The sequence below is a fragment of the Molothrus aeneus genome, chromosome 29 (genome assembly GCF_037042795.1).
Source record: "Molothrus aeneus isolate 106 chromosome 29, BPBGC_Maene_1.0, whole genome shotgun sequence".
Classification (NCBI taxonomy): Eukaryota; Metazoa; Chordata; class Aves; order Passeriformes; family Icteridae; genus Molothrus; species Molothrus aeneus.
The window spans coordinates 3,469,161-3,485,974 of record NC_089674.1 but is presented as its reverse complement, the minus strand read 5'-3'; the positions used below and the strand labels follow the sequence as shown (position 1 = coordinate 3,485,974).

At 48.9% G+C, this 16,814-nt stretch overlaps 1 protein-coding gene across 2 annotated transcripts in view; it reads right to left on the bottom strand.

Annotated features, from left to right (window-relative positions):
- Positions 1-374: 374 nt before the first annotated feature.
- The window catches only part of XPO7 (exportin 7), a 57,102-nt gene continuing 40,662 nt past the window's right edge, over positions 375-16,814 (bottom strand). For both annotated transcript variants that reach the window (XM_066567463.1, XM_066567464.1), the window contains exons 19-28: positions 16,253-16,359; positions 15,500-15,588; positions 13,921-14,028; positions 11,744-11,826; positions 9,507-9,721; positions 8,413-8,551; positions 7,210-7,370; positions 5,525-5,623; positions 4,126-4,253; positions 375-1,971 (exon numbers count right to left, since the gene is read on the bottom strand). In XM_066567463.1, the coding sequence (XP_066423560.1) occupies positions 1,878-1,971; positions 4,126-4,253; positions 5,525-5,623; positions 7,210-7,370; positions 8,413-8,551; positions 9,507-9,721; positions 11,744-11,826; positions 13,921-14,028; positions 15,500-15,588; positions 16,253-16,359 (1,223 nt within the window). In that variant the 3' untranslated portion in view covers positions 375-1,877. The remainder of the gene's footprint in view (positions 1,972-4,125; positions 4,254-5,524; positions 5,624-7,209; positions 7,371-8,412; positions 8,552-9,506; positions 9,722-11,743; positions 11,827-13,920; positions 14,029-15,499; positions 15,589-16,252; positions 16,360-16,814) is intronic.

Sequence of the window (16,814 nt, the reverse complement as noted above, 5' to 3'; positions counted from 1 at the left end):
TGTGGGGTCCCTCAGGGGTCACTCTGGGATCACTGTGGGGTCACTCTGGGTCCCTCAGGGGTCACTGTGGGGTCCCTTTGGGGTCACTCTGGGTCCCTCAGGGTCACTATGGGATCACTGTGGGGTCCCTCAGGGTCACTCTCGGGGTCAATGGGGGGTCCCTGTGGGGTCACTCCAGGTCCCTCAGGGGTCACTCTGGGATCACTGTGGGGTCCCTTTGGGGTCACTGTGGGGTCACTCCAGGTCCCTCAGGGTCACTCTGGGATCACTGTGGGGTCCCTCAGGGTCACTCTCGGGGTCAATGGGGGGTCCCTCAGGGGTCCCTGTGGGGTCCCTCTCGGGGTCCCTCGGGGTCTCAGCCACTCGTGCGCGGCTCAGTAGAAACCATTGAGTTTATTTGCAGTCACAATGCTTACACTGTTTGCAGCAAACACCCCGACATCAACCAGCATCTGCTCACGCGGGAAAGGACCCAACACACACCAGGGGGGCAAGGGAACGAACAAAAACCCAACCAAATAAAATTAAAATTGACAACAACAAAAAAAAAATAACCAAAACAAAACTAAAATTAAAAAAAAAAAAAAGAGAAAAAAAAAATTATAATAGAGTGTCTGGGAGGAGAAAGTGAAGCCCTCAAAGGCCCCGAGTGTTTCTGGGAGAGCTGAGCAAGAGGATGCACACGACTAGCAGCAACAATAGTGGGGTACACGGCAAAGGGGCTCCCTCCCCTGGATCCCGGCCTTTGGGGTCCATCCCCATCCCCAACATCCTCAGGGGGGCTCTGCAGGAGAAGGGGCCTCGCTGCTGCCAGGGGGTGCTCGGGGCTCCCCCATTGGGAACCCCCCCGGGAGGCCCCGCGCTGCCGCCAGCCCCCGCTCCAGCCCGGAAAAATGGGAAAAAAGGGATGGAAAAAGGGGAAAAGAGGGCCCTGGGAGGGGCTACTGCTACAGAGGGGACAGGAGGGACACCCACGAGCAAGCACGAACGGAGGGGTCACGTCATGGCTTCGAGTTCCCAAGAACGAGGGCGAGACGGGACCGGGAAATTGTGATTTTTGAGGGGGGCTTAATAAGAAAAAATATACATTTGGAATTTTACAATGCCTTTTTTTTTTTTTTTTTTGTGGTGGTTTTTTTTTATTATTATTATTATTTTTAATCTTTTTTTTTTTGTTGGTTTTTTTAATTATTTTTTTGTGTTGTTTGAGTTTTTGCTTCTCTCTCTCTCTACAGCTTGTCTCACTAAATAGATCTCTGCACTTTCACACAGCCACCCCCTCGCCCACTAAAGCTTCAGGCCACGCTTTCCTCACTCGCATTCACAACCCTCACACCAGCACTGGGTGCACCAGGACTCTGTAAAAATTTCAATCACACTTTGTTTTTTTGTTTTTTTGTGTTTTTTTTTTTTTTTTTTATCATTTTGTCATTTTTTTTAATCATCATTTCGATTTTTTTTTTGTGTGTTTTTTTTTTTTGTGATTTTTTTTTGCAGTTTTTTTTGTCGTGTTTTTTTTTTTTTTTTTAATCTCGTTTTTCTGAAACTCAATATAAACCTTGCTCCAAAATGTTATGAAAAAATGTACATGTTTTTTTTTTTGTGTTTTTGTTTTTTTTGGTTTTTTTTTTTTTTGTTTGTTTTGTTTTTTTTTAGTTTTTATACAAGGCAGGCTTTTCGCAGCGGAGCGCCGCCGGTTCCACATTCCGGCCAGGGAAGGAAAAAGAGAGACACAGACACCTTGGAATTCCTGCACCTGGATTCTGCCCTTCCCACGGGAAAACACCTGCCCAGGTGAGCTCCACCTGCTGCTCCCTCCTCCCTGCGGGTGGGGAGGCCCTGGGGTCGTTCCTGGGCCGGGCTGGGCCCTGCAGCTGTCAGCTCATCATGTCGTTGCTGTTGACGCCGTAGCTCGAGTTCTTCATGGAGTCGTTGACCTCCCTCCGGAACGCCGACAGGTTCTGGGTGAACCTGGGGGACAGGGGAGAGCAGGTTCCAGCATGCCAGCATTCCAGCATTCCATGACTCCAGCATCCCATCACACTTCATGATTCCAGCATTCTACTATTCCATGATTCCAGCATTCCACTACGCCATCATTCCATGATTCCAGCATTCCATCACATTCCACCATTCCATGGTTCCATGATTCCAGGATTCCACCATTCCAGCATTCCATGATTCCAGGATTCCACCATTCCATCATTCCATTATTCCATCATTCCATGATTCCAGCATTCCATCACATTCCACCATTCCATGGTTCCTTGATTCCACCATTCCAGCATTCCATCATTCCATTATTCCATCATTCCATCACATTCCATGATTCCAGGATTCCACCATTCCAGCATTCCATGATTCCATGATTCCACCATTCCATCATTCCATTATTCCATCATTCCACCATTCCATGATTCCATTATTCCATCATTTCACCATTCCACGATTCTACCATTCATGGCTCCATGATTCCAGCATTCCCTCATTCCATGATTTCATGGCTCCACCATTCCATGATTCCATTACTCCAGCATTCTATCATTCCACCATTCCATCATTCCAGCATTCCATCATTCCACCAGTCCACGGTTCCATGATTCCAGCATTCCATCGCTCCATCATTCCATGATTCCATCACTCCAGCATTCCACTATTCCATCATTCCACGATTCCAGCATTCCATCACATTCCATCACTCCATGACTCCACCATTCCATCATTCCACCATTCTGTGATTCCAGCATTCCATGGTTCCATGATTCCATCACTCCAGAATTTATCATTCCACCATTCCATTACTCCATGATTCCACCATTCCATCACATTCCACCATTCCATGATTCCACCATTCATTCCACCATTCCATGATTCCACCATTCATTCCACCACTCCATGATTCCACCATTCATTCCACCATTCCCCATCCCATGAAGTGTCCATCTCTGAGCAGCTCCCCCAGGACTCCGTGCTGAGCCCGGGGGTGTCTCCACACCGAGGATGGGGATCCACCACTTCCCCTGAAGGGATTTTATCCCACTGGAACGGGGATCTCGGGAAGGAATTCCTGCCTGGGATGGAATTCCCAGAGGAAAATCTGTGGTTTCTCCACCCCTGGAAGTGCCCAAAGCCAGCCTGGAGCACCCCTGGTCCCATGGGAGGTGTCCCTGCCCACGGCACTGGATGGGATTTAAGGTCCCTCCCAACCCAAACCATTCCAACCATGAACCCATGAAGGAATCCCATGGGAAGTTTCAAACTGGGATGGGATATTGGGAAGGAATTCCCAGAGGAAAATCTCTGGCTGTCCCTGGATCCCTGGAAGTGTCCCAGGCCAGGTTGGATCCCCCTGGGACAGTGGGAAATACCCATGGATATTTAGGATCCCCTCCCACCCAAAACCATTCCAGCCATGAACCCATGAAGGAATCCCATGGGAAGTTTCAAACTGGAATGGGGATATTGGGAAGGAATTCCCAGAGGAAAATCTGTGGTTTCTCCATTCCTGGAAGCGTCCAAAGCCAGCCTGCAGCACCCTTGGTCCCATGGAAGGTGTGGTAGGAAATACCTGTGGATACTTAGGATCCAACCACAAACCCATGAAGGAATCCCATGAGGAGTTTCAAACTGAAATGGGAATACTGGGAAGGAATTCCCCCCTGTGAGGGTGAGGACAGAATTCCCAGAGGAAAATCTGTGGCTGTCCCTGGATTCCTGGAAGTGTCCCAGGCCAAGTTGGATCCCCCTTGCATGGTGGGAGGTGTGGTGGGAAATGCCTGTGGATATTTAGGATCCCTCCCAACCCAAATCATTCCACAATTCCAACCACAAACCCGTGAAAGAATCTTTCCATGGGAAGTTTCAAACTGAAACGGGATATTGGGAAGGAATTCCCAGAAGAAAATCTGTGGTTTCTCCATCCCTGGAAGTGTCCCAGGCCAGGTTGGATCCCCTGGCATGGTGGGAAATACCTGTGGGTATTCGGGCTCCCTCCAGGCCCAAGCCCTGCCCCGGCCCATCCCATGGAACGCCGTTCCCATTCCCGTTCCCATTCCCGTTCCCGTTCCCATTACCATTCCTGTTCCCGTTCCCATTCCCGTTCCCATTCCCGTTGCCATTCCCGACCTGTCGCGGTTCTTGGTGAGCAGGTTGCGCTCGATGCCCTCCATGAGGTTCTCGAAGCACAGGTGCATGGCCTGCTGCTTCTCCGGGGGCTGGCTGTTCACGATGCTGTTCCGCAGGTCCGAGAAGTACTGCGGAGCCAGGACAGCCAGGGGTTAATTCCCATGGGATCTGGGATTTGGGATCGGGCACAGCCCCCTCGGGGTGCCGGGGATAAGGAGGGAACATCCCAAAGTATGAGGGGTGGAGGTGGATTGATCAGCTCCAAGGAGCTTTCCTGGCCACGGGATCATCCCAAGGATCATCCTGGCCACGGGATCATCCCAAGGACCATCCTGGCTACGGGATCATCCCAAGGACCATCCTGGCCACGGGATCATCCCAAGGAGCTTTCCTGGCCATGGGATCATCCCAAGGACCATCCTGGCCATGGGATCATCCCAAGGAGCTTTCCTGGCCATGGGATCATCCCAAGGACCATCCTGGCCATGGGATCATCCCAAGGAGCTTTCCTGGCCACGGGATCATCCCAAGGACCATCCTGGCCATGGGGTCATTCCAAGACTTTTTTGGGAATGCTCTCCTCCTTCATCTGACACCATCTTATTTTCTGAAAAATCTCTTTGCCCAGGACTTTGCTCCTGGGAAGCTGAGAAGCCTCAGAGAACAATGAAAACAATAATGCTCTGATTTGCTTCTCCTGAGTTTTGCTGCTTTGGAATGTGGTTGGAGATTGTTTAATTGGATTCATGTGAATTGTTTTGACTTCATGACCAATCACAGGCTGTGTTCGGGACTCTGTAAGGAGTCACGAGTTTTTCATTATTGTCTTTTAGCCTTCTGTCGGTATCCATTCTGCATTCATTAGTGTAGCATAATATAATATAATATAATATAATATAATATAATATAATATAATATAATATAATATAATATAATATAATATAATATAATATAATATAATATAATATAATATAATATAATATAATATAATATAATATAATATAATATAAATTATAGTCACATTTATATTATATATATTTATATTTATTTATATTAATATTATATATTATACTCTACATCTTTAATATAAATTTATTAAAATATATATTTTATACATACTATATATTTATATTATACTATTATATTTACCTATATTTATATTATATATTTATATAATTATATGATATGATTATATGATATATTTATATGATATATTTTATATAATATATTTTATATAATATATTTTATATCATAAATATTCTATTCTATTCTATTCTATTCTATTCATAAATTGGCCTTCCAAGAACATGGAGTCAGATTCATCCCTTCCTCCCCTCGACGGGCACCCCACAAATCCCAGCGTCCCTCAAGCCTTTTCCAGCGGGGATGGATCCCTCACCTTCTCGTTGAGCAGGATGAGGCCGAGCAGGGGCCGGGACATGGACCACTGGTTCCGGCAGTCCTCGAAGATGATGATGTTCAGCACCGTCGAGAGCATCTGGCACGGGGAGCCAAGGGTTAAAGGCAGCCCCTCCATCCCATCCCATGGATCCTGTCCCAGTCCCACGGATCCCATGGATCCCAACCCATCCTGATCCCATGGATCTCATCCCATCCCAATCCCATGGATCCCATCCCATGGATCTCATGGATCCCGAATCCCATCCCTTCCCATGGATCCCATGGATCAATCTCATGAATCCCATCCCACTCCCGTGGATCCCATGGATCTCATGGATCCCATCCCATGGATCCCATCCCACTCCCGTGGATCCCATGGATCTCATGGATCCCATCCCATGGATCCCATCCCAATCCTGTGGATCTCATCCCATGGATCTCATGGATCGATCTCATGGATCCCATCCTAATAACATGGATCTCATGGATCTCATGGATCCCATCCCAATACCATGGATCCCATGGATCTCATGGATCCCATCCCATGGATCCCATGGATCGATCTCATGGATCCCATCCTAATAACATGGATCTCATGGATCCCACCCCATGGATCCCATCCCACTCCCATGGATCCCATTACATGGATCCCATCCCAATACCATGGGTTCCATGTATCTCATGGATCCCATTCCACTCCCATGGATACCATGGATCTCATGGATCCCATTCCATGGATTCCATCCACTCCCATGGATCCCATTACATGGATCCCATCCCAACACCATGGATCCCATGGAGCTCATGGATCCCATCCCACTCCCATGGATCCCAATACCATGGATCCCATTCCATCCCAAATCCCACCCCAGCTCCCTCCTCGCTCCGGGATTTGGGAATCTCCGGAGACCCAAGGTTCTGGAGCTTTGAGCACTGGCAGCCAATGAATTCTGATGCATTTTGGGGCTCTTCCGTTGTTTTTTGGGCTCTCCAGGTGTTTTTCAGAGCCCCCAGGTGAATTTTGACCTCCTCAGTTGTTTTTTGGTGTCCCCAGGTTATCTTTTGGCCTCCTCAGATGTTTTTCAGAGCCCCCAGGTACATTTTGTAGACCCCAGGTACATTTTGAAGCCCCCAGGTGTATTTTGAAGCCCCCAGGTATATTTTGGAGCCCTCAGGTACATTTTGAAGACCCTAGGTGTATTTTGGAGCCCCCAGGTGCATTTTGAAGCCCCCAGGTGTATTTTGAAGCCCCCAGGTGCATTTTGAAGCCCCTAGGTACATTTTGTAGACCCCAGGTGTATTTTGGCCCCCCCAGGTGTATTTTGGAGCCCCCAGGTGTATTTGGTCCCCTCAGGTGTATTTTGGAGCCCCCCAGGTACATTTTGAAGCCCCCAGGTACATTTTGTAGACCCCAGATGTATTTTTACCCCCCCAGATGTATTTTGAAGCCCCCAGGTACATTTTGTAGACCCCAGGTGTATTTTGAAGCCCCCTGGTGCATTTTGTAGACCCCAGGTGTATTTTGAAGCCCCCAGGTGTATTTTGGTCCCCCCAGGTGTATTTTGAAGCCCCCAGGTACATTTTGTAGATCCCAGGTGCATTTTGGAGCCCCCAGGTGTATTTTTTACCCCCCCAGGTGTATTTTTTATATTTTTTACCCCCCCCAGGTGTGCTGGGGCTGACCTGCTGGATCATCTCGGGGTGCTGCTGCATGATGTGCAGGAAGCGATCGCTCTCCTGGGCCAGGGGCGTCGATCTCTTCTTGGTGCTGCGCGAGAGCTGCTTGAACAGGTAGGTGACGATGTGGTCCAGGCAGGAGCAGCAGCCCGTGCACACCATGGTGTCTGAGGGGACAGGGGGGAATAAATGAGAGTTTGGGGGGAAAAAATTGGGGGGTTTCGGGGAAAAAAATGGGGGTTTCGGGGGGAATATGGGGAAAAATTGGGAAAAAATGGGGGTTTTGGGGGAAAAAACCAAGAGTTTGGAGGGGGGGAAATGGGGGTTTGGGAAGGGAAAATGGGGAAAAAAATGGGGGGGGAAAATGGGGTTTGGGGGGAAAAAAAATGGGATTTCCGGGGGAATATAGGGAAAAATGGGGAAAAATGGGGGTTTGGGAAGGGAAAATGGGGAAAAAATGGGGGGGGGGGAAATGGGATTTCTGGGGGGAATATAGGGAAAAATGGGGGTTTGGGGGAAAAAAAGTGGGGTTTGGGAAGGGAAAATGGGGGAAAATAGGGGGGAAGATGGGGGAAAAAGAGGAGGGAAATGGGAAAAAATGGGGTAAAAATTGGGGGAAAATATGGGGTGTGGGAAGGGAAAATGGGTAAAAATGGGGGAAAATGGGGATTTGGATGGAAAAAAAGAGGGTTTGGGGGGAAAAACCCACAAGTTTTGGGGGGGAAATGGGGGTTTGGGGGAAAAAAAAGGGGGTTTGTGAAGGGAAAATGGGGAAAAATGGGGGGAAAAAAAGGGGAAAAATGGGAGGGAAAAGGGGGGGAAATGGGGAAAAAAAACGGGGGAAAATGGGGATTTAGATGGAAAAAAGAGGATTTGGGGGGGAAATGGGGAAAAAATGGGGTTTTGGACGAAATTAAAGGGGAAGTGTCTAAGGCCAGGTTGGGGTAATCTGGGATTGTGGAAGGCGTCCCTTGGATTGGGACTAAAATCCTTTCCAACCCCAACCATCCCAAAATTCCACCAATTCCCAGAACTGTAAATTCTTGGCGAGATCAGTGAAGGAACCACCGCTCCGAATTCACCAAATCCCAGCTTCAAATTCCAAAGCCCACAGGGAAAACGGGGTTTTTAACCCTGACTCCTTGACAAATCCCAGGAAAACTCCACCCCAAATCCCAGGAAAAGCAGGGGGGGAGCAGCAGGAGTTACCCAGTGCGGTGAGGCCCTCGGAGATGGAGGACAGGATGTACATGATGACGTGGGGCTCCAGGCTGGCAATGAAGTTCATGTGGTCCTGGGTGAGCACTTCCAGCAGGGAATAGTAGGATTGGCTGAGCTTGGGATAATCCTGCAGGAAAAGCAGGAAAAATCTGCTTGGTTTTCCTGGAAGCATCAAATTCCTAAATCCAGCCTGTCGTGAAACAGCTGGAATGTGCTGGTGGATCTCCTGGGAAGAACTGAGCAAGGATTCTGTCTCCCAGAAAATCTGTATTCCAAGAGATTTCCCATTTTCCTTCTCTCTTCCATTCCACCATTTCCCATTTTCCTTCTCTCTCCCATTCCAACATTTCCCATTTTCCTTCTCTCTCCCATTCCAACATTTCCCATTTTCCTCCTCTCTCCCATTCCAACATTTCCCCTTTTCCCTCTCTCTCCCATTCTATTCCACGTTCCCAACACTGCTCTATCCAATCACTTTCCCCACTTTTTATTTTTCCCAGGGAAAATCTGGGAATTGGGATGGGATTTCAAACCCATTCCCACCCAGAATTTGGGAATTATTTATGTGGCTCCTTTTCAACCCAAACCAAATTCCCGGGGACGGAGCTGGAATTCCTGGGGATGGAGCTGGAATTCTCAGGACGGAACTGGAATTCCCGGGGCTGTCTCTGGAATTCCTGGGGACGGAACTGGAATTCCCGGGGCTGTCTCTGGAATTGCCAGGATGGAACTGGAATTCCCAGGGATGGAACTGGAATTCCCAGGACGGAACTGGAATTCCCAGGATGGAACTGGAATTCCTGGGGACGGAACTGGAATTCCCAGGATGGAACTGGAATTCCCGGGGCTGTCTCTGGAATTCCCAGGATGGAACTGGAATTCCCGGGGATGGAACTGGAATTCCCAGGACCGAACTGGAATTCCCAGGACGGAGCTGGAATTCCCGGGGCTGTCTCTGGAATTCCCAGGATGGAACTGGAATTCCCGGGGATGGAGCTGGAATTCCCGGGGACAGAACTGGAATTCCCGGGGCTGTCTCTGGAATTCCCAGGACGGAGCTGGAATTCCCAGGATCGTCTCACCAGGAGGTCGCTGTGCGGGATGGAGAGCAGCAGTTTGATGAAGGTCTGCAGGGCGTTGTCCAGCGCGTCGTCCCCGTAGAGCCGGAAGACGCCGAAGTTGACGTAGCTGCCGCTGAGCGCCGCCTTCAGCATGGAGAAGCAGATGGAGATTCCCTTCAGCTTCAGCGCGTACACCTGGTCCTTGGGCACCTCGCCCAGCGTCAGGATGCGATTCCCTGCGGGAATTCCGGCTCGGGATCACCACTCCCATCCCGCCCCGGGGTTCCAAAGCCATTCCAACCCAAGATATTCAATGATCCATTGAATTCCAAGCTGGATGGGGTTTCAAATCCACTCCAACCCGGAACTGGGTAATTGGGATGGGGTTTAAATTCCATTCCAAGTCAAAATTTGGGAATTGGGATGGGATTTCAAATCCATTCCAACTCAAACTATTACACGATCCCATAAATTCCAAACTGGATGGGGTTCCAAATCCATTCCAACCCAAAATCTGGGAACTGGGATGGGATTTCAAATCCATTCCAACCCAAGCCATTCCATTCCCTTCAGCTTCAGCGCCTACACCTGGTCCTTGGGCACCTCGCCAGGATGCGATTCCCTGCAGGAATTCCGGCTCGGGATCACCACTCCCATCCCGCCCCGGGGTTCCAAAGCCATTCCAACCCAAGATATTCAATGATCCATTGAATTCCAAGCTGGATGGGGTTTCAAATCCACTCCAACCCGGAACTGGGTAATTGGGATGGGGTTTAAATTCCATTCCAAGTCAAAATTTGGGAATTGGGATGGGATTTCAAATCCATTCCAACTCAAACTATTACACGATCCCATAAATTCCAAACTGGATGGGGTTCCAAATCCATTCCAACCCAAAATCTGGGAACTGGGATGGGATTTCAAATCCATTCCAACCCAAGCCATTCCATTCCCTTCAGCTTCAGCGCCTACACCTGGTCCTTGGGCACCTCGCCAGGATGCGATTCCCTGCAGGAATTCCGGCTCGGGATCACCACTCCCATCCCGCCCCGGGGTTCCAAAGCCATTCCAACCCAAGATATTCAAGATCCATTGAATTCCAAGCTGGATGGGGTTTCAAATCCACTCCAACCCGGAACTGGGTAATTGGGATGGGGTTTAAATTCCATTCCACCTCAAAATTTGGGAATGGGGATGGGATTCCAAATCCATTCCATTCCCTTCATCTTCAGTATTTACACCTGGTCCTTGGGCACCTTGTCAGGATGTGATTCCCTGTGGGAATTCCGGCTCGGGATCACCACTCCCATCCCGCCCTGGGGTTGAAAATCCATTCCAACCCATTCCATCCAAGCTACATGGGATTTAAATTCCATTCCAAGCCAAAATCTGGGAACTGGGATGGGATTTCAAATCCTTTCCAACCTGAAATCTGGGAAATATTTAAATGGTTCCTTTCCAACCCAAACCATTCCATCATCCAGGATGTTTCCAGGATTTATCCATGGATGAACCCAGTATGAATCAAGGATTTATCCATGGATTAATCCAGGATTTTTCCAGGATGAAACCAGAATTTATCCATGTATGAATCCAGGAGGTTTCCATGGATGAATCCATGATTTTTCCAGGATGTTTCCCAGATGAATACATGGATGAATCCATGATTTTTCCAGGATGAACCTAGGATGATTCCCAGATGAATCCATGATTTTTCCAGGATGCTTCCAGGATGAATCCAGGATTTATCCATGGATGAATCCAGGATGTTTCCATGGATGAATCCATGATTTTTCCAGGATTTATCCATGGATTAATCCAGGATGAATCCAGGATACTTCCATGGATGCATCCATGATTTTTCCAGGATGTTTCCAGGATGAACCCAGGATTTTTCCAGGATTTCTCCAGGATGAATCCAGGATTTTTCCAGGATGGACCTAGGATGTTTCCAGGATTTATCCATGGATTAATCCAGGATGAATCCAGGATATTTCCATGGATGCATCCATGATTTCTCCAGGATGTTTCCAGGATTTCTCCAGGATGAACCCAGGATATTTCCAGGATGAACCTAGGATGTTTCCAGGATGAATCCATGGATGCATCCATGATATTTCCATGGATGCATCCATGATTTCTCCAGGATGCATCCATGATTTCTCCAGGATGTTTCCAGGATGAACCCATTACGAATCCAGGATTTATCTGGGAATTATTTCCATGGATGCACCCCAGGCAGCTGCAGGATCCCTCACCGTAGGTCGTGATCATCTTGCTGGTCTCCCGGAAAAGCAGGATCCCGTTGGGAGAGGAGACGTCGAACTGCAGCCGTTGGGATCTGCAGGAAAAACCGGGAATGCTCAGAGCCAGGGAGCTGCTCCAGGCCTGCAGGGAGCTGGGAATGTTCCCCTGGAGAAGGGAAATTCCAGGGAGAGCTTCCAGCACATTCCAGAGCCTGAAGGGGCTCCAGGAGAGCTGCAGAGGGATTTGGGATAAGGGATGGACACAGGATTGGATAAAGGGGAGATTGGGATGGGATTTTGGGAAGGAATTCCTGGCTGGGATGGAATTCCCAGAAATGCTGTGGATCCCTGGGAGTGTCCAAGGAAAGGTGGGAAAAAGGGAGGATCCAAGGAAACCTTGGAGCACCTTCCAGAGTCTGGAGGGGCTCCAGGAGAGCTGCAGAGGGATTTGGGATAAGGGATGGAGGGACAGGACACAGGATTGGAAAAGGGGAGATTTGATGGGATTTTGGGAAGGAATTCCTGGCTGGGAGGGTGAGGAGGGGCTGGGATGGAATTCCCAGAGGAGCCAAGGCTGCCCCTGGATCCATGGAAGTGTCCAAGGAAAGGTGGGAAAAAGGGAGGATCCAAGGAGATCTTGGAGAACCTTCCAGAGCCTGGAGGGGCTCCAGGAGAGCTGGAGAGGATTTGGGACAAGGGACGGAGGGACAGGACACAGGGAATGGATTTAAACTGGGAAAGGGGAGATTTGATGGGATTTTGGGAAGGAATTCCTGGCTGGGAGGGTGGGAAGGGCTGGGATGGAATTTCCAGAGGAGCCAAGGCTGCCCCTGGATCCCTGGAAGTGTCCAAGGAAAGGTGGGAAAAAGGGAGGATCCAAGGAGATCTTGGAGCTCCTTCCAAGGCCTAAAGGGGAGAGCTGGAGAGGGATTTGGGATAAGGGATGGAGGGACAGGACACAGGATTGGAAAAGGGGAGATTTGATGGGATTTTGGGAAGGAATTCCTGGCTGGGAGGGTGAGGAGGGGCTGGGATGGAATTCCCAAATATCCTTGGCAGTGTCCAAGGAAAAGTGGGAAAGGGGAAGCATCCAAGGAAATCTTGGAGCCCCTTCCAGAGCCTAAAGGGGCTCCAGGATTAGGGACAAATCCTCTGTCCCCAGATTTTGGGACAAAGCAATGGAGGGGCAGGACACAGGGAACGGATTTAAACTGGGAAAGGGGAGATTTGATGGGATTTTGGGAAGGAATTCCTGGCTGGGAGGGGCTGGGATGGAATTCCCAGAGGAGCCGTGGCTGTCCCTGGATCCCTGGAAGTGTCCAAGGAAAGGTTGGGTGCCCCAGGTATTTAACAGGCTCTAAACCCCTTCTAAGGTGCAGAGTTCCAGGAAATCCCAAGTTTTTGGGAATTTCCTGCCTGTTATAAATGGCAATTAGGAGGAAAAATGGGATTGGAGGGGGGAAATAGGGATTTGGGGAAAAAATGGGGATTTGGGGGGCAACAACCACACCCAGGGAGCTGAAATCGGCTTTAAACCCCTCCCAAGGCTCAGAATTCCAGGATTTCAGATTTTTGGGAATTTCCTACCTGATATAAATGGGCTTTGGGAGGAAAAAAATGGGATTTGGGGGAAAATGGGGAAAAAATGGGGATTTGGTGAGGGGGAAATGGGGAAAAAATGGGGATTTGGGGAAAATCATGAGGGGTTTGGGGGCAACAACCACACAGGGAGGGATGAAATGAGCCCTCCCAAGGCTCAGAATTCCATGGAATTCCAGGTTTTTGGGAATTCCTACCTGTTATAAATGGGAATTTGGGGTAAAATGGCGGGGGGGGGGGGGAATGGGGATTTGATGGGGAGGATTTGGGGAGAAATTCGGGATTTGGGAAAATCATGAGGGGTTTGGGGGCAACAACCACACGGGGGGGGGGGGATGAAATAAACCCTTTCCAATGCTCAGAATTCCATGAAATTCTGGATTTTTGGGAATCTCCTACCTGTTCTAAATGAGAATTTGGGGGGAAAATGGGGAAAAAATGGGGATTTGATGGGGGGAATATGGGGAAAAAATGGGGATTTGGGAAAAATCATGAGGGTTTTGGGGGCAACAACCACACAGGGGGGGGATGAAATGAGCCCTCCCAAGGCCCAGAATTCCATGGGATTCCAGGTTTTTGGGAATTCCTACCTGTTGTGGACCAGCTCAGCCATGAGTTTGAGGACGGGCGTGGTGCAGGCGGGGTCGTGGTACCAGAGCTCGATGGCTCTCTGCAGGATGGGCATGTACGAGGGGTAACTGCCGGGGAAATTAAGGAATTCCCGCTTTTCCAGGCCACAGATTCCACGGGGACGCAACATCCCATGAGGGCAGCAAGGCCGGGTGGGGCTCAGGGTCGCGCGAGGATGAAGTTTGGGGTTGGTTTTTTTTGGGGTTGTGATCGGTGGGTTTTGAATCGTGGAGAAAAGGAGCGGAGCGGGAGTTGCCAGGGAATGGGATTTCCAGAGGGCTCCTGGGATTCGGGATCAGGACTTGGGATCAGGATCAGGATGGGGATTGGAATCGGGATCAGGATTCAGGATTTGCGATGGGATCAAGATTGGAATCAGGATCAGGATCGGGATCCGAATCAGGATTTGGGATCAGGGTTGGGATCAGGACTGGGATCAGGATTTGGGATCAGGATTTGGATTTGGGATCAGGATCAGGACTGGGATCAGGATCAGGATTTGGGATCAGGATTTGGGATCAGGATTTTGATCATGATTTGGGATGGGATCAGGATCAGGATTGGGATTTGAGATAGGATCAGGATTTGGGATCAGAATCAGGATTGGGGATCAGGATCGGGATTGGGATCAGGATCAGGACTGGGATCAGGATCGGAATCAGGATTTGGGATCTTGATCAGGATTCGGGATTTGGGATGGGATCAGGATTGGGATCTGGATCAGGATCGGGATCCGGATTTGGGATGGGATCCGGATTTGGGATTGGGATTGGAATCGGGATTGGGATCAGGATCAGGATTTGGGATCTTGATCAGGATCTGGGATCGGGATCAGGGTTTGGGATCAGGGATCAGGATCAGGCTTTGGGATCAGGACCACGGATCAGGATCAAGGTTTGGGATCAGGATCAGGGATTGGGATCGGGATCAGGGTTTGGGATCAGGATCAGGCTTTGGGATCAGGATCAGGGTTTGGGATCAGGAGCAGGGATCAGGAGCAGGGTTTGGGATCAGGATCAGGATCAGGATCAGGATTAGGCTTTGGGATCAGGAGCAGGGTTTGGGATCAAGGTTTGGGATCAGGATCAGGGATCAGGATCAGGATTAGGCTTTGGGATCAGGATCAGGAACGGGATCAGGATCAGGATTTGGGATCAGGATCAGGATTTGGGATCAGGATTTGGGATGGGATCAGGATCAGGATTGGGATTTGGGATAGGATCAGGATTTGGGATCAGAATCAGGATTGGGGATCAGGATCGGGATTGGGATCAGGATCAGGGTTTGGGATCAGGATCAGGCTTTGGGATCAGGACCAGGCTTTGGGATCAGGATCGGGATTGGGATCAGGATCAGGGTTTGGGATCAGGCTTTGGGATCAGGAGCAGGGTTTGGGATCAGGAGCAGGATCAGGCTTTGGGATCAGGATTAGGCTTTGGGATCAGGAGCAGTGTTTGGGATCAGGAGCAGGGTTTGGGATCAAGGTTTGGGATCAGGATCAGGCTTTGGGATCAGGGATTGGGATCAGGATCAGGATACATCCACTCGAAGAGCATCATGAAGCTGGTCTTGGCGTTGAAGGCAAAGGCGATGCCCCGCAGGTCCCGCACCAGCCCCACCAGGGTGCGCTGGGGGACGGAATGAAATAAAATAAAATAAAATAAAATAAAATAAAATAAAATAAAATAAAATAAAATAAAATAAAATAAAATAAAATAAAATAAACAGAAAGGAATAAAATAAACAAAAATAGTACAAACGGAAATCAAATAAAAGAAATAGAAGGGAATAAAATAAAATGAAATGAAAAAATGGAATGGAATAAAATGAAATAGAACAAAGTGAAATAAAAGAAAATAAATAGAAAAAATATAATAAAGATATAAGAGAGAATGGAATAAAGTAGAACAATAAAAAAGAGTAAAATTTAGGCAGCCACAATTCCAGAGCACACACGATCCCAATTCCCACTAAACTGATCCCAAGGGATTCAGGCACCCCCAGTTCCCATTAAACTGATCCCAATTCCCATTAAACTGATCCCAAGGGATTCAGGAACCCTCAATTCCCACTAAACTGATCCCAAGGGACTCAGGCACCCCAATTCCCACTAAACCGACCCCAATTCCCTCTGGACCAATCCCAAGGGATTCAGGCACCCCAATTCCCACCATTCCAGATTTTCTCCCAGAGCTGGGCACAGCTCCCTGCTCCTCCTGCGTGCCCAAAGCCCCAAATCCCACGGAAAAGATCCCGGGAAAAGCAGGAAAATGGGAACTGGCCCTGGCTGACCTTGGCCTCCTGCTCGTTGAAGGAGTTGGTGCTGAACATCTGAGCCACGGTCTCGAAGGCAGCGGTGAGGGGCAGCATGAACTGCTCGTACTGATCCTCGTCCTCCCCTGGAAAACAGGGAAAAATATGGAAAAATCATGGAAAAATCCATGGGAAAATCCATGGGAAAATCCATGGGAAAATCCATGGAAAAATCCCCCATGAACTGCTCAAACTGATCCTCATCCTCCCCTGGAAAACAGGGAAAAACATGGAAAAATCCATGGAAAAATCCATGGGAAAATCCCCCATGAACTGCTCCTACTGATCCTCGTCCTCCCCTGGAAAACATGGAAAAATCCATGGAAATCCATGAGAAATCCATGGAAAAATCATGGAAAAATCCATGGGAAAACATGGGAAATCCATGGAAAAACATGGAGAAATCATGGAAAATCTATGGAAAAATCCCCCATGAGCTGCTCAAACTGATCCTCATCCTCCCCTGGAAAACAGGGAAAAATCATGGAAAAATCCATGGAAAAATCCCCCATGAACTGCCTGAACTGATCCTCATCCTGCC